General features: G+C 40.1%; 1 protein-coding gene across 4 annotated transcripts in view; it reads left to right on the top strand.

The window, feature by feature from the left end:
* Window positions 1-23,493, top strand: part of PSIP1 (PC4 and SRSF1 interacting protein 1) — a 41,946-nt gene extending 18,453 nt beyond the window's left edge. For all 4 annotated transcript variants that reach the window (XM_074571156.1, XM_074571160.1, XM_074571157.1 and 1 more), the window contains exons 8-17: window positions 1,288-1,402; window positions 4,348-4,423; window positions 5,318-5,543; window positions 6,201-6,319; window positions 8,822-8,877; window positions 10,124-10,194; window positions 16,600-16,701; window positions 17,423-17,642; window positions 19,841-19,952; window positions 22,731-23,493. In XM_074571156.1, coding sequence (XP_074427257.1) covers window positions 1,288-1,402; window positions 4,348-4,423; window positions 5,318-5,543; window positions 6,201-6,319; window positions 8,822-8,877; window positions 10,124-10,194; window positions 16,600-16,701; window positions 17,423-17,642; window positions 19,841-19,952; window positions 22,731-22,794 — 1,161 coding nt within the window. In that variant the 3' untranslated portion in view covers window positions 22,795-23,493. The remainder of the gene's footprint in view (window positions 1-1,287; window positions 1,403-4,347; window positions 4,424-5,317; window positions 5,544-6,200; window positions 6,320-8,821; window positions 8,878-10,123; window positions 10,195-16,599; window positions 16,702-17,422; window positions 17,643-19,840; window positions 19,953-22,730) is intronic.
* Window positions 23,494-24,048: the final 555 nt, after the last annotated feature.

Raw genomic sequence — 24,048 nt, 5'->3', positions numbered from 1 at the left:
CACACCCAAAAAATAAATCTCATTCTTTGCTTTTTCAAAAAGCACTGAAATCCTGTGGTTGTGGTGTTTTTTCTTCTGTTTTGTTTGAGGTAGGGTTTCTTTTGGCATCATAAGACACTGCAGGCCTAAGATTTCCTCTGTCACGTTTACTAGCTTCAGCTGACAGACTTGTGTTCGGCACATGCTGCAAGGGGTTTAACCAGAACTTTGCATTACTACAGGCCATTGCTGAACAGAAAAATAGTATTTAAAGGGATGTAGTGTGTGCTTGTGGGTCAGAAAAGAGGGTTGGCTATGCAGTTATATGGCTTTGAATGTGTTTCTTACTTGCCTTAAGAAACATGGTGTTTTCTTTTCCTGGGATTACAAAAAAGCATTCTAACAGGTACTTTTCTGTCTTCATTTAAACAGTCTTTCTGTAGGCTCATGGAAAGCACAGTTAATGTGAGATCTACCTCTGTTCTGTTCTAGATTTGTTTGTTCTTTAAAGTTGCCTTTTATTATAGGAGTCCACAAAGAATATTAAGATAAATACATATTTTGCCATAAATTTTCTGTTGCTGCTGTCTGATGCTCTTGCATCCAGGACACTAAATACCGTAAATGTTTTCTCCAGTTGGGATTTTTCTGAATTCTTTTTATCTGTCTGTATGGATATGGAATGTTTCTGCAGGGAGATATGTATCCTTTCATGAAGATCTTATATTGCCACAAGTTCTATCTGTAATTACAACCCAGCCCCCTTAAAATTACTATGTAGATGAAGGTCATTATGTCCAGTTAGTGCAGTTCAACACACAGTTTTTCACTGTGAATAATTGGCTATAGAGCTAGAAGCGGGTGTTTTTTTCTGAATAGCTCCATCTACTGGCTTGATACTTTGATGGAGCTAGGGGAGATGGTAGCATCTAAAACAGGAGTATTCGTATATAGGCGGAAAAAATATGAACGTAGCTGCTTAAAAAACTGTGTTTTGGCATGCTGTTATGGTGATCTTAAAAGTACTTATAAAGAATTTTTTCCTTTCTTGTGTCAAGATATTGTTCTGAAGATGAATGGACTGGTTGAAATTACATGAAACATTACTATATCAGGTAGTGATGGTATGGAGAGGGTGAAATTAGTACTTAAATGTAATCTGTTACTAAATTTGGAAACGTTTTTTTCATATGTAGAAGCAATTGCATAATAATGCATTTCTAGAAGTTTAAAACTGTTGTTTGAGAAAGTAACTGAGATGTTGGTGCCCTGTGTTTTTTCACTTGTGAAATTTGTTCTTTAAATTAGGCTGAAAAACAAGCTGAAGCTGAGGAAGCAGCAGCAGTGGCAACAGCGGCTGTGGCAGCAGCAGCTCCTGTGCCAGTGTCTCCAAAAGTAAGCCCCAAAAGAGGAAGACCAGCAGGTAACTTTAACAGAAAGAATTTTTTTTCACCACAGAAATACCTTTGTAGAATTAGCCAGGGAGCTGTCTCTTTCCCCTAAAGTACTACGGAGTATTTTCTTATGTTAAAAGCAATCTTTGCTAATAGATTTTAATGAGGAAACACCTCATCTGAAACTGACAAATTTAAGATGTAAATGGCTTTAAATTGTTAGCACAAATGATCAGTCCTCTAAATAAGAGGAGTTGTTTTGGTGTACAGGTATCGCCTTTAGAAAAGCCTTCTTCATAGAATCCTGCTAAACTATAGATAGACAATAAGAGCTCTTTGTGCATTGTTGCTCCATAGAGATCTATATTCATTAAAGATCTGTAAAATACTTTGCATTGGAATATCCATAAAACATAAGGAAGAGAACTGGGGGGACACAGAGCCTGTAGGTGGAGCTCAGAGGACAGCAGAAACAGAGAGATGGAGAGACTTGTTTAAAAAGATGTTTAAGGCAACCTGTGTAGATTCATAGGCAGATGAAAAGAAGATATAACTTTCCTAAAAAAAAAAAGTGTAATTAGAACCATTTGGTGATAGCTCTGCAGCACTTGTTTCTTTTAAAGTGGTAATGATCTAATTAATTGGAATTTTTGTGGTAAGCTTGCAGATATTCTTGAATTCCTCATTAACTGCTGCATTGGAAAAAAGTTCTTGCTGCAGTTAAGTACACTGTATGAGCATCTAGTCTGTGAAGCAAATAATTTATATTCGTCTTTCTATGATGTTATAACGGGTTGGCTGGAGGAGGGGAGAGCCGTAGATGTCACCTTGACCTTAGCAAGGCTTTTGACACTGTCTCCCATACTTCCTCAGCTTCCTAATGATGATGTTATGGGCTCGATGAGGTGACAGTGAGGTGGATCGAGAGCTGGCTGAGTGACAGAACTCAGAGGGTTGTGATCAGCAGCACAGAGTCCAGTTGGAGGCCTGTAACCAGTGGTGTCCCTCAGGGGTCAATACTTGGTCCAATTCTGTTCAATATATTCATTAATGACCTAGATGAGGGGACGGAGTGTATCCTCAGCAAGTATGCTGATGATACCAAGCTGGGAGGGGTGGCCGACACTCCAGAGGGCCGTGCTGCCATCCAGCGTGACCTGGACAGGCTGGAGAGCTGGGCAGAGAAGAACCTAATGAGGTTCAACAAAAGCAAGTGTAAGGTCCTGCACCTGGGAAGGAAGAATGCCAAGCACCAGTATAGGTTAGGGGCGGACATGCTGGGAAGCAGCTCTGAGGAGAAGGACCTGGGGGTCCTGGTAGACAGCAAATTATCCATGAGCCAGCAGTGTGCCCTTGTCGCCAAGAAGGCCAATGGCATCCTGGGCTGCATAGGGAAGACTGTGGCCAGTAGGTCGAGGGAGGTCATTCTCCCCCTCTACTCTGCACTGGTGAGGCCACAACTGGAGTATTGTGTCCAGGTTTGGGCTCCCCAGTTCAAGAGGGACAGGGAACTACTGGAGCGAGTCCAGCGAAGGGCAACCAAGATGATTATGGGACTGGAGCATCTCCCTTATGAGGAAAGGCTGAAAGAGCTGGGACTCTTTAGGCCTGGAGAAGAGAAGGCTGAGGGGAGACCTTACTAATGTTTACAAGTATCTAAAGGGTGGGTTTAAGGAGGACGGAGCCAGGCTCTTTTCAATGGTTCCCAGTGACAGGATGAGGGGCAATGGGCACAAGCTAGAACATAGGAAGTTCCGTTCAAATACACGGAAAAACTTCTTTACGGTGAGGGTGACAGAGCACTGGAACAGGCTGCCCAGGGAGGTTGTGGAGTCCCCTTCTCTGGAGATTTTCAAGACCCGTCTGGATGCAGCCCTGAGGGATGTGCTTTAGGCACTCCTGCTGTAGCAGGGGAGTTGGACTAGATGATCTCTAGAGGTGCCTTCCAACTCTGAAGATTCCGTGATTCCGTCTGTATCTGCTGACAGCACGAAAATAACTTTTACAAAGTGCAGCCACAGTTAATAGGACTTAATTACTTTTGCCTTGGAAGCTGTGAGGAAATTAAGTATTACTTTAGTTCCCCTTTTCCCCACCCCGTTTCGTTAAATGTACATTTCTAATTTTTGTACGTGTTTATCTTTAATTTTTTTTTTTTTAACTAAATACTGTCTGTAAGAGCAGAAAAGGATCTAAGAGATGCATTCACCGCCTGTATAAATACCTTTTTATAAGATGTCCTGTGCAGCCTGTTCTGGTGTTGGATGTGATGCATACCTCTCTTGCTTAACGGTGCTCCCTGCTACCACCAACAGGAGTTTAAACATTGAGTATTAGGTTTCCTAACCACATATTCACTGTTGCATCGGACAAGCATTTGAAGGATATAAGTGCCAAGAAGGCAGATACACTATTTGTCTTACTCCTTACAATACAGTGAATGTGAGGAAGTGCCAAGTTTTGCTCTGTACTGTAGTGTGGTGGTAGAACTTCTTGACAGTGGTTTGTTATCAAGAAAAGTGATGAAAGCCCCGTGATACATCCAGAAAAAATGGCAAACTGACTGCGTAAATGTGGACACTAAATGACTTCTTTCCGTTCTCTAATTTCAGAGTTTCTCATTCTCTCATTTGAGACTTGTTCATATTAGTTATGCAACATGTGAAACAAATCGTAACTGCAGATAGTGCAAAAACACAAGAATTGGTAGTTGTAGCCTGAGGCTAAAAAGAAACACCAAAGTTTTTAATTTACCAATCAGGTGAAAAAACCTACCAACACTTTAATTTTTCAGAGGTCTTGATTAAAGTTTGGTACTCACTTAACACTTGAATTTTGTATAACAACAGAGTTAGGGTATACATTTTGATTTAAGTATAGCTTCTTTCTGTTGAGTAAGAATCTTTTTACATAGACAAGGAGCAGATGGTTGCTCTGGCTGTGGACTAACCTGTTATTTCTATATAAATACTAGCTTCTGAAATAAAGGTCCCAAAACCAAGAGGGAGACCCAAGTTGGTGAAACCACCTTGTCTTCCAGAGAGCGACTCGTGAGTTGTTCTGTTTTGTTTATTAATATAAAGCTTCTTCATTGTAAACCACATTGTTCCTTACGTTAAGACTTCCTCGTTAGTACTGAGTTCCTGACAGGTTTTTGCCCCTTTGGTATGCAGTGTGAGTTACTGTTTGCTTTGATGTTGCTATTTACAGCTCAGGTAATTAATACGTAGTAACTCAAGGTAGTACATTTCTGGAACAAGAGACAGAAGATCTTAACCGTCCTAACTTGTAAAATCTGTGCAAAATTCCTTACACAATCGTATGCCAAGTGAAGAGAAAAAGGTATTCATTAAAAGAAATGACAAGATCATGCAAAACAGAACTACTGAAATGAATATACATTTTTGTTTCAGAAATCTCTTCTGATGGAATTCCAACACCATTTGTTAACTAAATTTTGGTTTTACCCGCTTCAGTTCTTGTGTCAAGTCTTTAGTGGTTCTAGTAACTGAAGGAAAAGTTGAGCATTAGCATAGTTTTCTATAGATTAGCAGATGCAGCGTTTCAGTATATGTACACCTTAAGTATACTTCATAAAATTAGTTTACAGTGTAGTCTTGGTCCTGCAGGCACATAAGTGCATGGAGAACTTCTGAACGTTAACTTTTTTGTTTTGGAGATATGCAAATATATTAACGTTAGCCTCATTAGGGCCTCCATGCTATTATTTCGTGTTTCTTGCATAGGTAGTGGGCTATCATTTTGGAATAAGACTTGAGTTTGACTATTTTTTGAATAGTCATTAAATAAACCGAGGGTGAATTAACTTCATAATTTTTAATATTCTGTGGTAAAAAAGAAAATCAACTTCCTGAGTTAGAATGTGATGTTTAAAATTCACTGTAGATAATGGATATGGTGTCTAAATACTGTTCGTCTTTTAGTGTTAATGAGGAGGAGAAGGCAAAGAAAAAAGGACCAGAAGAAAAGGCCAAAAAGCAAGGGAAAAAAGATGAGGAGAGTCAGAAGGAAGAGGAGAAATCAAAGAAGGAATTTGACAAAAAGGAAGGAAAGAAAGAGACTGAACCAAAAAGGAAAAATGCTGCAAAAGTGGGTTCTGCATCAGCTTCTGATTCTGAAGATGATGGAGAAGAACAAGAAGGTGACAAGGTATAATTTTGCTTTCCTGATATATTTGTTGTAGAGGGAGTAGTATCACTGAAGATCTTTTCCTGAAGTTAATGCTAGGTCTTAGTAAAGGGTGGAGCCCTGTGGGTGCCTGATATAGATACATAGAATAAAAGTTCCAGGACTTCATTTTGTCAAATAATTCTTTCAGGAACTTCTCCAGTATTTTCTAAGAAAAGCGTCTTTTCTAAGACACTTTTTTTTTTAACCAAGTATTTAAATGTGGCAGTTACTTATTTTGTGAAAAGACTTTTTCCATCTATTTTCCTTGGAACATGGACTTTTTTTTCTTTGGGTGTGTCTAAGAGAACATTGGTCTTGAAAACAAGTTTTTGAAAGGTATAAAGCTATCCCTAGCCAATCATTTGGAATGTCTTCATTTTTCTGGTTCTTAGGATATTTGCCTTCTGTCAGAAAAGGAAAAATGGAGAAAGGACTAAAGAAATTCAGAATTTACCAACATGTGGAGGTATTGTATTTAGTTGCAGGGAAAGCCAGCTTTTGTCAGGTTGTTCCATGGAGCAGAGTTGCTTCAAAGATAGTGTAGGTAGGTTTACACCTACCTCTTTACACAAAAATTACACAAAAAATGATTTAATAATCTTGCCTTTCCCTTTCCAATCCTAAAAACAAAAACAGAAGAAAAAAGGAGGAAGAAGCTTTCAGGCGGCTCATAGAAGAAACATTGTAAGAGGCCAACATGAGAGAGAAGTAACAGAAAGAAAGCGTAAGCAAGAGGAACAGACAGAATCTGAATCGTGAGTGTGTTTTAGCATGTGATGTCTGCAAGTTGTAGGAGTACTTCGAAACCAACAGGAGGAGACAGTATCTGAAAAAATACCGAAGTGGTTTGCACTGTGTTCTGTTGTTCTCTCCCTCCATGCTTTTTTTGGGTCTATTTTAACTTCTTTTTAAGTGGAGAGTAAAAAGCTCCTCTAAAGCAATACGTTCTATGGTGGGGGGATGGGAAGAATTGAACCTAGAAATTACATTATGTCAGTCTTTCAGGGATTTAGAATTCCTAGCAGAAGACAGCTGGTGGGTTCTTTTTAGAAGTAACCTAAGAATATCCTTGTGAAAAGGGATCAGTGTGAAAAACTGTTCAGGATAGCTATATGTTTTTCATTAATTTTTGGAAAAATTAGGTTGAGAACTGGTAGGACCTACTAATCCATGGTCATGGATTTTTGATCGGGTTGTGGAATGCATAGGGTTACCTGGAGAACACTTCTTTCTCTGTCTGGCAGCTGGAGCACATGCTGTCAGACAGAACAAGGAAAAAATTAAGAATTATTCTACTCTAGCACTGCAAAGCTAGTTGAGTGATACCAAGAGCAGTCTGCATTTGGAAGATAAATTATCATAAATGAATCAAGCATAAGAATGGAGAGAAGATCCTGCCAGAAACTGGGGGGGTGGGACAATAGGAAGAAATATGACTCATTCTCAAGAGCTATTCTGCAAATGGGTGAAGAAGCCGCCGCCACGAGACCACGATGTTCCCATCCCCACAATTGGTGGGAGGGCGGAAGAAAGGGAGAACAAGGTAAAAATTTGTAGAAGAAGGAGGAAGATAATGGTCCCCTTCACTGGTAACAACAAAATTCTACCTTTTTCACATTTGTTAACAAAAACCTAGTTTGTTTGGGTTTTTTTACCCTCTAGCCCTTTCTTCTCCTCTTCTTACTGTCACTCCTCCTCTGGAAACCTAACCTAATTACTCTACTTGCCCATAGCGAACCTAAGCATTTCCAACTCCAGAGATACTAAATTGTCCTTAGCATCTTTGCAGCTCTTAATATATCACTATTAAAATCTGACATATGCTGATTGATTTCTGCAATGAAACTGTCATATTGATTTAACAATCAGATCTCCTCTACTTTTAAATAGCTGTCATATTTTATGTGTTGGAAGGTAGATAGAGCTTTGTTTCAGTAAGATAAAGGAGTAATAGTTAATGAATGCATAATGAATTTAATTATAGCTGATGACTAATCCCACAAAACTCAATATTGATAGAAAGTAAAAAGTCGTCTTTTTGTGCTGTCTGTCTTCCAAGTTCCTCTACTAATACACTGAATATAGGCCGATACCTTTTTTTGTTTACATTTCGCATCAGCATAGTTTACATTTTCTGGTCTTCGTAGCTACTTCAATAGTATTTATTTATGTCTAATAACAGTGCCTTTTACACCATTCTGTACATATACAAAATTTACATGTACCATTTAAAAGGCATGAGCTTGTGCTGCCAGTTGAAATAAAGTAGTCTTATGTACTTTAAACCTGTTGATTCTGTAACTGGACAGACTATGATCTTAAAGGTCCCTTCCAACCTAGATGAGTCTGTGAAAGGAACATGGAAAATGACAGAGCTGCAGGCCTGGATATTTTATAGGTGCCTGTTACTATGACAGGAAGAAAATCAGTCACAGAATATTAAGTCGTGATGTGCTGAAATATGTAAATTCTAAAATGAGGCTTTGAAACCCCTCAGTAAGACAAGACTGAGGAATTGCTAAACATTGGTTCATGACTCTCTCTTAAATAAAGAGTTCAAAAGCTTGCTGAAAAGACTTCTGCCTGTTTTCATCCTGTAACTGAGATGGAGGCAAGTTTTCGTTTCTCGTGAGTCTCAGTTTTATTTTTAGTGATACAATTAGAGAAAGAGACAGATTTCAATGAACTTGTAATAAATATTTTTTCTTTATATTACTATTTGCTTCAAGAATATTTAAATTATCAGTGATACATTTGTGGTCAGTTGTAGGATACTTCTACTGTTATAATTAATTATATGAGAAAATAAGTCATATAGGAACTGATTATGACTAATTGGTATCTCCATAATTCCCTGTGGTAATGTTAATAATTTTACTCTCTTTGTCATCATAATAGAAATATTTTCTTTTTTCATAACATAGTTCCATGCAATGCCACTTCACCAATTTGTACATGCAACCAAAACAAAACACAGTTTGGAAATGCGACTTGTTTTTAAAATACTTTAATGTGCAGCTTCTAGGGAGAACTGTCTGTCAGTGTGGAGGACTTATCAGCAGTATCTCAGTTAACTATTTTTTTTAACTTATTTTGGTTTCAAAAACCAGAGTTTGGCTCTTTGTGGTTTTTGCATGCTAATGTTTTACTGAGATAATACTTCAAAATAATTGCATCTCATCTAAAAATTGGGGAGAAAAAAAAGACTGAAAACCAGACTTTACAACATTATAAAAATACTTTAACGTTTTTGATAGGCAGAGTAAAGAAGAAGGCAAGAAAGCAGAAGTTAAGAAGATGGAGAAGAAGAGAGGTTAGTTTAAAGAAGCTAAACAGTATTTTTGGTCATCTTAAATTTTGAACAGAATGATCTTCCTGGATAAGATAATTTACCGCTAAAGCTGGCTGTGGGGTCTCAGTCAGAAATGTTTGATCTGTGACTGCTTCCCTCAGGTCTGTGAAACAGTGTGTTCTTGTTCTTCTACGTTCCTTCTTTCTTCAGTGCATGAGAACAGGTCTTCACTATTCCTATTTTACTGTCATTCAAGCTTTTAACCTCAATGATCCCTTCTGTTTGTCAGTAAGAAACAAAAGATCCTATTCTTTGAATCGAATCACTTTAGTTCTTCCCTTCATTTTTTCCTTTTTATGACACAATAATCTGAGGGACCTCTTGAAAGTATATAGATACTACCTCTTACTTAGTAGGAGGCTTGCTAAGAAAAGGCTTGCTCTTCCTAAGCAAGAGGCTTAGATTCAGATTACTGTGGTCCTATCTACTAACCCACACTTGCAAACTGACCTTCATAGGGATCAGTCATTCCTTTTTTAGTACTCCCATCTTTAAGGGCAGTTCAAACCACTGGCTGTTACTTGTGGTATAGTACACATCCCGTGGCGTGGACTCCAACTGACCCAATGTTGGCAGGGGAAAAAAATAAACCACCCAGACCCATCCAAGATGGATTGGACTTGAAGGAAACTCTGTTTCCTTGCAGCATTGTTCGGAGTACATACCACTTGTGTATGAAAAAATTCAAACAGGCATTCAGCATGTGAACTAGAGACAGACGTGTTCATTCATCTTGCACACCTGCTGGAACATGTGTACTGGGAACATTTTGTTTGGATGGATTTGGACTGTAACTTGAATTGTGTCCAACTTACTGAAAACAAAACCATCGATATTTAGGTGTCCTGGCATTAAAGGTTTTCCAGCTTTGTAATTCTTAGTATTTATTGAAACTTCCTTTTAAGTTGGCCCAGAAGCAGAGGGTGGCAGCTGGATGTTGAAATAGAAAATTATTTTCAGTTTGTAGCTCCTAAGGAGGAAACTATCTAGGTTGCTAATAGTGTCTAATTTTAAAAAGATGTGTATTTTATTTCTGATAGTAAGCCCTGTGGTGTATTTATTTGTGCACCTGCATCATTATCTGATGCAGAGTGCCTGCCCATATTTTTCTGCGTTCTGTATGAAGTTCAGGTTAGTGGAAAGGTTTCTACAGGAACAAACCTGATGTGATTATCAAATATTCATGCATATTATTTTTAATCTTCAGAAACATCAATGGATTCTAGGCTTCAAAGGATACATGCAGAAATTAAGAACTCCCTGAAAATTGATAATCTTGTAAGTACTTTTTTTAAAGTGATTTATGTGTATAATTCCAGTAGGAAATACTTGGCATGTGTGTTTGTTTTTTAATTAATGTTCTGAGGATGAAGGAAATCTTTCAGTTTGAAAGATAACTGCTGCTTAAGTGAGATTACTAAGGACATTAAAAGATCAATGTCAGCAAGTAAAACTGGGTTTGTTTGAAGATACTTGATAATGAATTATTTAATGGAAACATTCGGACAGAATTCTGTGAAATGAAGCATCTGTGCCAGCTCAGCCTGAGCCATCCAGAAGCACCAGAAGGACGCAATGAGTGTAGTAGTGGCAGACTGCCTGACACAGGGGATGGAGGCCCCCATCTGCTGACCCCACTCATTGTTGCAGAAAGTCTGCTGCCTGCTGGGGCCTCAGATTTGGAACATTACTGGCAGATGGTTGAGGCTTGTCTGGCCTTAAGACTATTCATTAACGGCTGCTGGCTTTCTATGTTGGGCACCAATGATATGGTCAGGGGAGACCTGCAAAGTATCAAGCATGACTGCGTGACTCTGAGGGTGATGGTCAAGGTACGGGGACCCAGGTGGTGGTCCCTTTCTTGAGGAAAGGACTTGTAAAGGTATGGATAGGACTGCTAGGAGGTGGCAGGATCCACCCAAAAGCTGTGCTGCCAAGAGGCTGGCCAACCTGGTTAAAGGGCTTTAAACTAGGAATAGTAGCAGAGGAGAAAGTGAGGAAGTGATGGCAATCAAATGATGCAGGATTATGTAAACAGAATTGGCCTTGTAATCAACAGTTTCCTCAACAGACCAGGACTGAAGTAGCATCGCCTCAAGCGTATGCACAGAAATCAGGAAGTGCTGGCAGCACAGCATTATGAAGAAAGCTCTGACAACCATGATGAACAAACCAGAGGAACTGGACATCTGTCTGCAGCTGCAGAGCTATGGTTTCCTTGGCGTCACAGATTTGGTGGGATAGTTGTGGGACTGGGGGCCTTGCCATGTATGTATTCAGGCTCTTTAGGGAAGACTAGTGCTGGGGAGACAAGAGGTGGGATAACTCTTTGTGTGAGACAACAGTGGGAATGTCTGGAGCTCTGCATGGGGACAGATGATAAGCCAGTTAAGAGTTTATGGGTCAGGATTAGTGGGCAGACAAATATGAGTGACATCCTGAGGATGTCTACTGCAGATCACCTGATGAGGCAGAAGTAGAGAATGAAGTCATCTTAAAGCAATTGGGAGACACCTCCGTTTCAAAAGCTCTGGTTCTCATTGGAGGCTTGAACCATCCTGGTATCTGCTGAAGGGACAACATGGGGGTTATACAGTGATCCAGGAACCTTCTGGAGTGCAATAACTTCCTAAAACAGGTGACCAAGGAGCTGACAAGGGAAGACGCCCTGTTCGACCTGATTCTTATAAACAGGGAAAATCTGGTCAAGGATTTGAAGGTTGGAGGCAGCTTGGCTGCAATGACTGAGATGGTGGAGTTCAGGATCCTGAGAGGAGGGAGCAGGGCAAAAAGGAAGACAGCCCTGGGCTGGGGAGAGCAGACTTTGGCCTCTATGGTGATCTGCCTAGAAGAATCTCTTGAGAGACCATGATGGAGAGGAAAAGGGACCAGGAGATCTGGCTCACTTTTATGGATTACCTCCTCCTCGAGACTGATTCATCTTGACAAACAGGGAAATAACCAGTCGTGGCAGGAGGGCTGCATGGATAAACAAGGAGCTCCTGACTATAGTCAGGATGCAAAAAAGGAAGCATACAGGAAGTGGAAGCAGGGACAGGTGAACTGGGAGGAATATGCGGACACTGTCTGAGCACGGCGGCATGTGCTTAGGAAAGCCAGAATCCATCTAGAGTTAAATCTGGGGAGAGAAACGAAGGACAATTAAGCTTTTTCAAGTACCTCACCAGCAAAAGGAAGACTGAGAAAACATGGGCCTGCTGCTGAATGGGGTAGGGGATCTAGTGAAAAAGGACAAGGAGAAGGCCAAGGTACTCAATGCCTTCTTGACCTCAGTTTGCTCATACAAAACTCCTTTCAGGAATCTTAGGTCCCTGAGAACAGTGGAAGGCCCAGAACAGGAAAGACTTGGTGCTCAGTGGACAAGGATTAAATTGGGGAACACTTAAAGTTGAACCTGATGCAGAATAAACCAAAGAGCACTGAGGGAGCTGGAAGATGTCATTGTGCTCCACTCCATTTTATTTTTGAAAAGTTGTGATAACGAGGAGTGTGTGAGCCGACACAGGCAGGATGTAGGAACAACAACAAAACCATGGATGAAAGACAAAGAAGAAATTTAATCTCAATACCTCGCAGACTGGGGGATCTCTGAAGCAGCACCAGGGCAGAGGCACACAGGGGATGCAGGCACTGCGGAGAACGAGAGCCCTTGTTAGCAAGAGAGTGTAAGAGAGTCCGAACCTGCTGTTCTCACCTGTATTTCAGGGATTCAGGCAGGTCTAGTTTTCCACTGTGCTCTTCTCCCACAGCAGGGCAGGAATCTCAGGCATGTTTGATAAGGTGCTTCTGAGTCCATCACAGGCCTGTGCTATCCAAGGGCAGATGTTCTACTTGTTGAGCACACAGGTCTAAACAATTGGTGTGATATAGGTGTTGTCCAGCACCCAGGTGCAAGTCACTCGAGCATGTTTACAATCCTCCGCGCTGGTGTTCAGGGCGAACCACAGGGAGGTTCCCAAAGACTGGAAGAAAACAAACATCACCCTCATCTTCCAGGAGGAGGATCCGGGCAACTGCAGGCTGGTGCATCTCACATCGATCCCTTGGAAGGTGATGGAGCAAATCGTCCTGGAAGTTGTTTCCAATAATATGACGGACAGCAAGGCCTCTGGGAGTTGTCAGCATGGGTTAATGAGGAGGAAAAATCATGCTTGACCAAACTGACATCCTTCTGCGAGATGACTGGCTTGGTGGATGTGGGAGAACAGTGGATGTTGTTTATATTGAGTTTAAAAAGGCTTTTGACAATGGCTCTCTTAAGAGCCTCATAGACAAACTGATCTGGTTTGATCAGACAAAAGTCTGGACTACATAAGTGGATAGCAAGGTGGACTGAAAACTGGATGAACTGCAGGGCCCAAAAAACTGATCAGTGGCAGTGAGTCCAGCTAAAGGCCAGTCACTAGTAGTTAATGCTGTTAAAACACCTTCGTTAATGACTGGGATGATGGGACAAACCACACCCGTAGCAAGTTTGCAGATGATACAAAACTTGAAAGGAAAGATTTGATGGGTGTGCTGCCATCCAGAGGGACTTGGACAGGCTGGAGAAGTGGGCCAACAGGAACTTCATGAAGTTCAACAAAGGTTCAAATTCTGCACCTGGGGAGGAATAACCCCATGCACCAGCACAGGCTGGGGACAGAGTAGCTGGAAAGCAGCTTGTCAGCAAATGACCTTGGGGGTGTTGGTGGACACCAAGCTTACCATGAGCCAGCACTGTGCTCTTACGGCAAAGGTGGCCAGCAGCATCCGGGGTGGCATTAGAAAGAGTTGCCAAAGCATGGAAGGAGGTGATGCCTGCCCTCTACTCAGCGCTGGCGAGGCAGCAGATCCCGTTTTGGGCTGCCCAGTACAATAGACACATGGACATACTGTAGGGAGCCCAATAAAGGGCCACGAAGACGAATTAAGGGCTTGGAGCGTCTGTCATAGAAAGAGGCTGAGAGAACTGGGAGTGTTCAGCCTGGAGAGGAGAAGGCTGAGAGGGGGATCACCACCATGTGTGTAAATACCTGAATGGACTGTGGAAAGACAACAGAGCCCGACCCTTCTCAGTGAAAGGACAAGAGGCAATGAATACTGATGTCGATACAGGAAATACTGCTTAAACGTAAGAAAAAGCTTTTTTACAGAGAGGGTCATCAAGCACTGGCATATGTTCATCTAAATTCTTACACCTTGGAATCCACTGTTAAGGTTGGGCAGTGAAAACAGACAGGGAAGGACCAGAGCTGTATCTTTTTTTTTTTTTTTTTAAGCCAAATATTTCTACGCCTTTGGTGATTTATGACATACTACCAGGTTTTCTGAATTCAAGGTTGTTTGTGCTTCTGTTGGTTTGGTTTAGTGTTTTTTCTCTAACTGAAACCTCAGATCATGAGACCAGACCAAAAATACTTTACTCGTCTCTTTCTTACTCGAAGTCCTGAAGGGGATGCAAATCTTCAAAAGGCGATTTCCATTTACACAACTGAAAAAGCAAGTAAAAGGCTTCATTCCATCTCTGCCTTTATGTACTGCTGAAGACAAGAACATTCTTGCTACCACTATTAACTGGCCAAGGAAAGGTGTGGGAGTGACATCAGTTTGAGGATTTCCCTACCTGATTACGGAGTGCCATTGCGTGGGTGGTGCTGAAAGGGATTCAGCCTTTGGTTTAGTATCTTCGTTTTGTGAGTGCCACTTGCACAGTGAGAAAATATGAATGTCAGTGAAGAAGTACAGTAGCATGGGAAGGAGCAAGCTGTGCCAACTTGGGAACTCAGCGTTGTGTTGGGTGTCAGAGGCAAGGTTCTGGTAGTGGGGGCAGGGGGGTGCCCTGTGATGGATAAGTCAGGTTCCAGCTGGCTCCAGCGAACCAACCGCAGGGCAGGGCTGAGCCCCTCAGCCAAGGTGGTGGCCCTTCTGTGAAAACTTACTTAAGAAAGGACAAAACACGTTGGTCAGAAAGAGGAGGAGAGGAGGAAAGAACGAGAAACAGCAGAGGGAACACCAAGGTGAGGGAAGAAGGTAGGAGCTGCTCCATGTTGTTGGGGCAGGTATTCCAGGTATTCTACTCTGCAGCCTGTGGAAGAGACCACGACCACAAAGGAGCAAATGTTCACGCTGCGGAGAGCCTGTGCTGGAGATTTCTGCTGAAGGACTGCAGCCTGTGGGGAGAGCCCAAGCTATAGCAGAGGAGCATGTGAGGGGAGGAGTTGCAGAGAGGGAGGGTGGTGTACTGACCAGTGGCCCCCCCTACATTGCTTGGGGGTGGGCTGGGGAGAGCGGTCTGAAGTGAAGTTGAGCATGGGAGAGGAGGGAAGGAAAAGTGTGGATTTTATGTTTGTCTTTGTTTCTCATAACCCAAATCTATCTTAATTGGTATTAAATTAATTTTCCCTAAGTAGAGTCTGTTTTGCCCACAACAGTAATTGGTGAGCAATCTCCCTGTCTTTTATCTTGACCCACGAGCTTTCTCATCCTATTTTCTCCCCTCACACTGTTGAAGGGGGAGAGGTGAGTGGCTGGATGGGCATCTGGCTGCTGGCCAAGGCTAACCCACCACAGTGTTAAAATACAAAACACTGATTTCCAGTATGGCCTGTTCTTAAATTATTTTATTTAAGTCTACGCCAATACTTTGTCTCAAATAAATAGTTCACCTTAAATAAAATTTAGAAAGCTTTTACTTCACAACTTAATGGTTTGGCTTAAATAAATCACTCTGTCCTGAGCCAGATAGTAAATACCCCATAAATAAAAAGTAAAAAACAAAAATGCAAACCCCCCCAAACATCTGATTCAGAGGTGTAAGGGAGCAAGTATCTTACAATACTGTGAAGAACATTGGTTGTAGAGCCTACAGCAAGGACGCTTAGTTTATCATAATTGTATTTATCAAGTAAACATGATAATAAGAATTCTGCTGAGCATAGTCCTGATATGTTTGTTTGGGGTTTTTTAATACCAGTTTCCCTTGAGAACAGTCTCTACAACTTTATACAAGATGCAGAATATTATTATGACCTGTACCAGTGATGAATCTTATTAGTTCTAAAGAGGAAGTAAAATGAGGAAGAGTAGCTGAAATTGAGAGCTAAGTATGACAGAAAGAAGACTTTAGTACAGTGGTTCTTAGAAAAAGACTAGAAGCTCACATCATTACTTCTGGGTGTCCTCCATAGGGCGTCATTCATCAAACTTTTAACTGATGAATCTACAAAGATACAGTTCTGTACATTAACTGCAGTCCCTACATTAACTGCAGTCCCCTTAGATGCTTTGCTACCTTCTCAGCAGCAAGTCGCTTGGGAAAAATTGTGTATGGAAAAGGCTGATTATGGAGAACAGCTTCAAGCAAGGAAGTACTAGAATTGCTAGAGTTGTGAAAGCGGCATAAAGCTTGAGTTTCTATTTTGACAGTATAACATCGTTTTTAAAAATTGTAAGTTACTCAAACAGCATCTGCCTTTTTATTGTGGAAGCAGCTGAAAGGCAACTGATAGTAATTTTTGTTTGCAAGTTGGACTGTGTAAATCGTTCTAAAATTAAGCACATAGTCAAATTAAGGCTATTATAGGAAGGTATCTCTGAGCATGAAAGTGAATTCAATATGGCTAATTAAGGATTATTAACATGTAAGTTAAGTCTTCAATCTAATTTCTTGTTGATATACAGGATGTGAACAGGTGTATTGAGGCTCTTGATGAGCTTGCATCTCTTCAAGTCACAATGCAACAAGCACAGAAACATACAGAGATGATTCTGACTCTAAAGAAGGTGAGATCTGCAATGTTACTCAAATTAACCTGTGTGGTTCTTGTTGGTTTTTTTTTTTTAAATTCATATCAGCGCTAGTTACTGCTGGAGTACTGGGTCCTGTTCTGGTCCCCACGATCCAAGAACGATGTGGGCAGACTCCAGAGGGTCCAAAGGAGGGCCATGAAAATGATCAAAGGGCTGGAGAATCTGCCGTATAAGGGGAGACTTGAAGGGGTTAGGTATTTTCTTCCCATAGAAGTCTCAGGAGGAACCTCATCACAGTATTCCAGCACTTGAAGAGCAGCTACAAAGAGGACAGAGGCTCTGTTTTCACAAGGAGCCACATGGAGAACACAAGAGACAATGGGTACAAGTTGCACTGGGAGAGGTTTCATCTTTATATAAGAAAGAAAATTTTTCACAGTGAACACAGTTGTTCACTGCATCAGGCTCCCTGGGGATGTGGTAGAGTCCCCATCGCTGGAGGCTTTCAAGATGCAATTGGACGGGGTGCTCCATAATCTCATCCAGGCTCCCTCTCCCATGAAGGGCTGGACCAGATGATCTTTTGAGCTCCCGTCCAACCTTGGCTGTTCTGTAATTCTGTAATACTTCAGAGAGTGTTAAAGTCTATGATCTCATTTCAAGTTAAATTAGGAATTTCATCTAGCATGTGATGAAACTAAATAGGCACTTAAATACCGAAGTGGAGCTCATTGTTTTATTACTTTGGTTTCAGATACGGAAATTTAAAGTTAGCCAAGTTATCATGGAGAAATCTACAATGCTATATAACAAGTTCAAGACCATGTTTCTGGTTGGGGAAGGAGATTCTGTTCTTTCCCAAGTACTAAATAAATCACTTGCTGAGCAGAAGCAGCATGAGGAAGCCAACAAAACCAAAGAACAGTGGAAGAAAGGAGCAAGCAAAAAAATGGAAAAAGAAAAGGACCAAACAGGTAAGTCACTGTGTTTTTACATTCTTGTCATATAAAAGACGTGGTCTATCAGTTTCTGAGCCAGTTTCAATAAATCCTTGATGTAGGAATTATACCCATCTATTAAAACCTTTACATATCTGAAATAATCAAGGATAATACTGCTATTCCAAGAAGTGAGTTTAGCATTTTTTACTTGTTTGTAAATTTTCTAACTTTATTACCTTGTGGAATAAAAAAATAAATAATTAAACATAAGGTAGAATAACATACTACCTTTCTTTCCTCAGGTAGCCTTTTGATGCCTAGACTTCTAGCTATGCTTTAACTGCTTGATTTCCTTTACTAGCCTCTTCCTGTATCGTGCATGCTGCTATGCGTGGCCGCAGCTTTTAACCACTTACACGCTACTTCTGTGAGGCAGCTTTAGTAGTTCAGTCTAACAGTACAGAAACAATCATAATTTAGGGGAGAATAAGCCTTATGTTCTTAGCAGTACCATCCCAGGTTATTCTGAGCGCTTGTACAAATACAGCATGATACTGAAAGCTTTCTGTAGTAAGTGTGCTCTATAATAAATTAGGTCAGTTATTTAAAAATAGTATGAAAGAAATGTAGTAAAATAGATACTTTCATTTTTAAATAGAGGAATAAAATGAGACAGAGACATTGGAAAGCTGTGTTGGAAACAAATTCAAATCCTTTAAGACACAGGAGTTCTACCCATCTAATAAAATTGTTTAGATCCTTCATCTCCACAAGCACTGGAGAGAAATTGTATTTGCTTTGAACTTGAATCCTGGGAGCAAAACTGTTTCAGGAAACTGAAATTTACACCACGTGGATCTGGAGTAAAGAAGTTACTGTAACTGAGGTGATTGAGGATCCCAAGGATTCAGAATAACTGTAGTTGAAATGCCACTGTATTTGTACCTGCTAAGAATGCAAGGGTGATGATAAAATCCAACCATTTAACGGTGAAAGAAGTGTTCCACACAGATCTTTCCCCATCCCAGTGATCAGCACAGCTAATACTTTAACAGAGAATCTAAACTGAAAGATTTCCTACACACAGTCTGACTAAGAGAGCTACTCTGGATAAGGTTAGCACCAGGTGTCAGCAGAACTTCTTCCATTTGCTACAAAGAGAAGTTCTGGTTCCCTACATTCGTACTTTTGCCTTTTAAAAACTGAACTGCTGAACTCTTACCATCTTTACGAAGGACAATTACTGCAGTTTGTACTTCAGCTGAAGTACAGCTTCAGACTACCTGGTTTGTAATGAGGGATTACAGCATTCATTGTTGCATTGAATTCCTCCCATGGCATTCAAGTTCACAACGGATTCTGAGTGAGTCTAAATAGATCAGCTATTAGAATGTCATCTTAAATCTTGTCTGCTTTTTAGTATCTCTTAGCCTGTTAAGTATTCAGATGAGTAATATCTTGTAATTTTTTCTTGCTGTAGCACAGTAGTTTAATAGAGGGGGTTTTTAGTAAACCTGTAACTTCAAATAAAATGGACTGTCAATTCTGACTTAAAGTGACATTCCTCAACGATTCACTCAGAATGCACTGGCTTGTAATACCAGAGCAAAACATGTATTCATCACAGAAATTTTAAAGAGGTTAAATACTCCTGCTTTGATTTCACTAGATACAGCTTCTACATAGTGCTTTGTTTTCCTGCTTGACAATTCCATGCTATAACTAAGCACTTTTACTCTACTTAAATGTACTGTTTGTCATGTTTTGGTTATATATATATTTATTAGAGAGTAAACGAGAAGCCATGGAACTAGTAACTTCTCCAGTTAAAGTATCAGAAATCCCCCAAAATTGTCTGGCCAGGTTAGAGTGGGAAATGGAAGCTACTGCTGAAGTATATTGTCTCACTGCTCAGAATATAAATATGGACTAGTCCTATTATCTGTGGCCGAGCAAGCAGAAGAACAACTCAAAAGTGTATGAAATACATAGACTGTTCACTTCCCGTTATTAACATTACGGGATGAGGCTCATTGCGTGGAATTTTCAGAAGTTGAAGCAGTATCAGTTACTGCTTTCTGTATTGTTTCAGCTGCTGGGTATCAAGGTGAGGGGAAAACATTTATAAGTGTTCGAGTTGATGACAGTAAAGAAATCATCTGGGGCTTTTTACAGCACAGATTTGCTGCCTGCGGTACTGTTTTTTCTTTCCCTGCCTTTTCATTTTAAAGGTTCAAAGGTTCTGAATGGAGCGTCTGAAGCTCAAGACACCAACCAGACACAACGTGATGGAGAGAACGCTGGGGAAAAGAAAGATAGGCTTGAAGCTGGCAGTAAGATAAAGTGAGTTGTTAACCTTATTGAGTTTGTTCTGCTCTAATAAAATGATGTAAATAGACCAGCGGATGGAAGTTACTTAACCATGTTGAGGTACTGTTTTCTTTACAGAATTTACTCTCAACTTTAGAGAATGATAATAGCACACAAATATTCTGTTAAACTTTTGAATGAACATTTTAAAAGTTACTTCGTTCACTGCTATGGTGGAAACTTAAAGAAAAAATATACAGGATGTCCTGTTAGGAGAAAATCAGCATGTGGTGAGACAGGGCAAAGTACAAGCTTTCTCCTATGTTTTGGACTACCCGATGCTGTTAAGTTGGAAGCAAAGGAAGCTTGAACCAAGTCTTATAGAAACTAGTGGGATTTATCAAGTTTTTTCTGAAATCATGTATTCTAATCAATAGCCAAGCCACGTTAATTAGGGTTGTACAGTATAGCTATAGAATTGCCCAAACGCAGGTAAACTGCAGTCTAGAAGTTAGACCTGTGGAACTTCAGAACTCTGAATGCTTTATAGAGGCTGATGCATTTACCTTTTCCAAACAAGAAGCCCTAAGAATGCTTGAATTTATCAGGAGGTAAGTACATAAACCTTAGCCTCACTGAAAAATGCTGTCTGGTAAACAATGACAACAAGCAGTGAATCTCTCATCGAATATGAGAAGTACTTAATAGAATTTAGTAAACGATGAGGAAAAGGCCTTAAAATTATCCTTGAGTTGAATTGTTTTGTTGAAGAGTACCACTTTGCTTTCTCTGAGCACTTCTGCACCTTGTGCTCAAGGATTCTTCTTGTCCAGCAGAATGCAGTGGAAGCAAGCTTTTCTTTCATCGCTGTCTTCATGCAGGCCAGGACAAACTGCAGTTGCCTGGCATTCTTTTAGCTGTCTGCCAAGTTAAAACTGTACAAAGGAGCGGAATTTTGACTGTTATTTACAATAAGGTAAACTTAAACAACAAAACAAAAAAAACCCCTTTAGATGAAAATGAATTTGATATTTGCTGAGAGGTAGCTTTAGAATTATTGGCTTCTGATTACACAGCTTCCAGAAGTGACATTTGGGAGTTTTCAGACAGTGGTGCCAAATGCTCATTTGGTCTGAACAAGCTGCATGTTACGGGAACACAATGAACATGTTACGGGAACAAGAAGTGTAGGTTCCAAACACAGGTTACACAACCCAGCACACGGCTTAAATAGGTGACTTGCCCAAATCACAACACCTGAGTTACTTGAAATCAGTAGCAAGGCAGTTCAGTAATAACAGAATATACTTGGCCAAGTATTTAAAAATAAGTGACTACTAAACTGGTCCTCCAAGGTAGAATTTTTTCATGGCCTGCTCCTTTCCTTCTTCCTGGAGAACCTGACAGCACTTATATTTTTGAGTGGCAGAGAGACAGTCTCAGTTAGATTGCCCTCTATACGTGTGATTAAAAGAATTCAGAAGATTTGGGTGCATGCATGACACCTCAATGGACACTGTTCAAAAGAAATTTAAGGCAGATAATTCAGATAGTTATGCAACGTGCTGGGAAACGGCTGTTGAATATAAGAGTGTCTCAAAATGCAACTTTGAGGCAAGACAATTTATATTTTTAATACTTCAGTAATTGTGATTGTATCTGTAAAACCTGCAAATAAATCTTCCATGAATGAGCTAGTGGAGGTGTCATGTTCTGCTAATAAATATTTCTCTCTTTAAGTGTGTGTGGTGTTTGCTATGGCCTTGAACTCTGCACTCTAACACATTCTTTGAAACACCACCACTTTACAAAAACACTTATACAGCTCCCTGGGAGCAATTGCTATGGACTTACACTCATCATTATCTAACAGCTACAAATAGGTTTTATAATACCTGCTGCAATTACCTTGCATGTTGAGAAATGCATCCACATACCGTTCTAAATTCAAGCAAGGTGCAAACTGGTGTCTCTCCACCATACAAACTTCCTTTCATTCAGTCTTTTTCATAAATTTTTATTTGCAACATTCAGTTTCTTAGAAGTGAGAAACTAGTAAGCAAAAAAATGTGAACAAATCATCCTGCAGTTCCCACTACTGACTCTAAGTAATTAATTCGTAAACCTCTCAAAGCATAAGGCTGTCTATTCAGTTCTAAACTTTGCTCCCTTTGACACATCTACATTTCTGAAGGTGTACTTCAGAAAATTTGGGAAACAGAAGTTGTGTAACGTAATACTTCTTGGCACTGAAGAACATCTTTCTGTTCTCGTTTGGTAAAAATATGTACTGTTTCTTGAGGTTACCTTAGTGTTTGGGACGCATAGTGGCTCATTTCTGGTAAGGTGTGTTAAGCCAGAGTGCTTCTCCACCTGAGCTGACACACATTTGGCTGTATGTACAGGGAGGGAACTCCCTGTGCTGTATAGATGCACACACGAGGGAAACTCATGTATATGAGTTCTTGGAAAACTCATTGTGCCAATTTACTGCAATGTGACTTTACCTACGTATAGGGAGGGCTGAATGGAACAGAAACTGACTTCTGAATGACCACTGTTTACAGCTGGTCACATACATTACTGTGATGTTAACTGCTACCAGCTCAGCTTTGCATTTGCTGCCAGTCAGAGAAAGAATGGAGACACAGCTGGCATTGCTACCTTGCTACCGGCTTCAGTTCTCCAGCTTTCATGCTCTGCTGAATGTACAGCAGCATCGCTTACTCCAGACAGTGTGCATTCATCTGGAGTAAGTCTTGCTCTCTGCATTTTTATTTGGTCATTAATGTTGCTTTATTCTGTTTCTAGGACGTGTGGTGAAGAGAGAGAGCTTGAAAAGCCAGCAAAAGATTCTGCCTTTGAAAGCAAATGATACCACTGGAGTCTTTTTTTAAAATACAAATTAAAGAGGATTGTTAAGTTTTGCATTTGAAATCTATAGACTGCTGAAAGTTTAAAATAATTTTATAAGCATAGTATTTTGAAGTTAAAATTTGTGGAATAAGAGCCCTTTCAATCTTGTTCTAAAAGTATTTAAACACTTTTGCCAATAGTTTTGTCCAGTATTAACAGGTAACACATTTCAAAATAAGAAAATTCCGTCTAGAAGACAAATCCTTACATGTTACAGGACTTAGAGTTGTAGTATATTTTTACCTGACTACCGTATGTCTAGCTAATAGCAGGAAAAAGTGTAAATACTTTTAACTGCCCAATTGCTTCATTTGTATAAAGCCCACTCTCTTCCTATGATACTGACCTCTGTTTGTGCATAGTTTTTCAACTCTTGTGGGGATGTCTTTTCACTGTGTTTTGTAGGAGTTGAAAACAGCATTTTTATAGCTATTAAAATGTTAATGTACAAGTATACTTAATCACTTTTTCTAAACAAGTCTAGTCCTGTTCTTGCAAAACTCATTGTGCCAATTTACTGCAATGTGACTTTATGGTATGCTTTTGGTATAATAAGTATACTAGAATGAACTGTGTTTTCGCAGAACCTGTTGATGCACACTGGTTAGAAAACACTGTCTTGAACTATTTCTGAAATTAAAGATTTAAAACTGATAAAGAGACTGCTTCTTAATACTAACTTGTATAGACAAAAACATTCATAGGAAAAAGTGTCTGATTTTAGTACTATTTTGATTTTATTGACTTGGCATTAACTTGGGGATTTCTAACTTGAATTTTAAGAGAAACACTGGTCTTGAAACATGTGCTTTGCCTTGCATCAGAACTGGGAACAACTTGTGTGCGACTGGAAAATGGTATTTGACAGAGGCCAGCCAGGTTAGAAATTAGAGTTTAATATCCTAAGAATCTTGTTAGGGCGATTGTGACAGGGAAGGTGACGGTATTCCAGGTGTACATATAACCTTGTACTGTGTCACCTTCAAGGCAGCACCAGAAAAACACGATTACAGCCTGGTGGAGACCAGTGCTTCTGAAACCTTAACTCACCCCATTCAACAAGGAAGAGTTTTTCAGTATTTTCAGCTTTTCCCTATTTCAAGTTCAATAACTTGTTACAATCTTTACTTTTGTTTGCAGTTCTGCTCTTGCAGTAACGGTAAGCAGCCAGATGTTCAGTAATAGGAAAAAGCAGCTTCAACACTCGCAGCCA

Source organism: Larus michahellis, chromosome Z (assembly GCF_964199755.1).
Source record: "Larus michahellis chromosome Z, bLarMic1.1, whole genome shotgun sequence".
NCBI classification, from domain to species: Eukaryota; Metazoa; Chordata; class Aves; order Charadriiformes; family Laridae; genus Larus; species Larus michahellis.
Note: the sequence above shows the minus strand (reverse complement) of the source record. Positions and strands in the feature narration are given on the sequence as shown.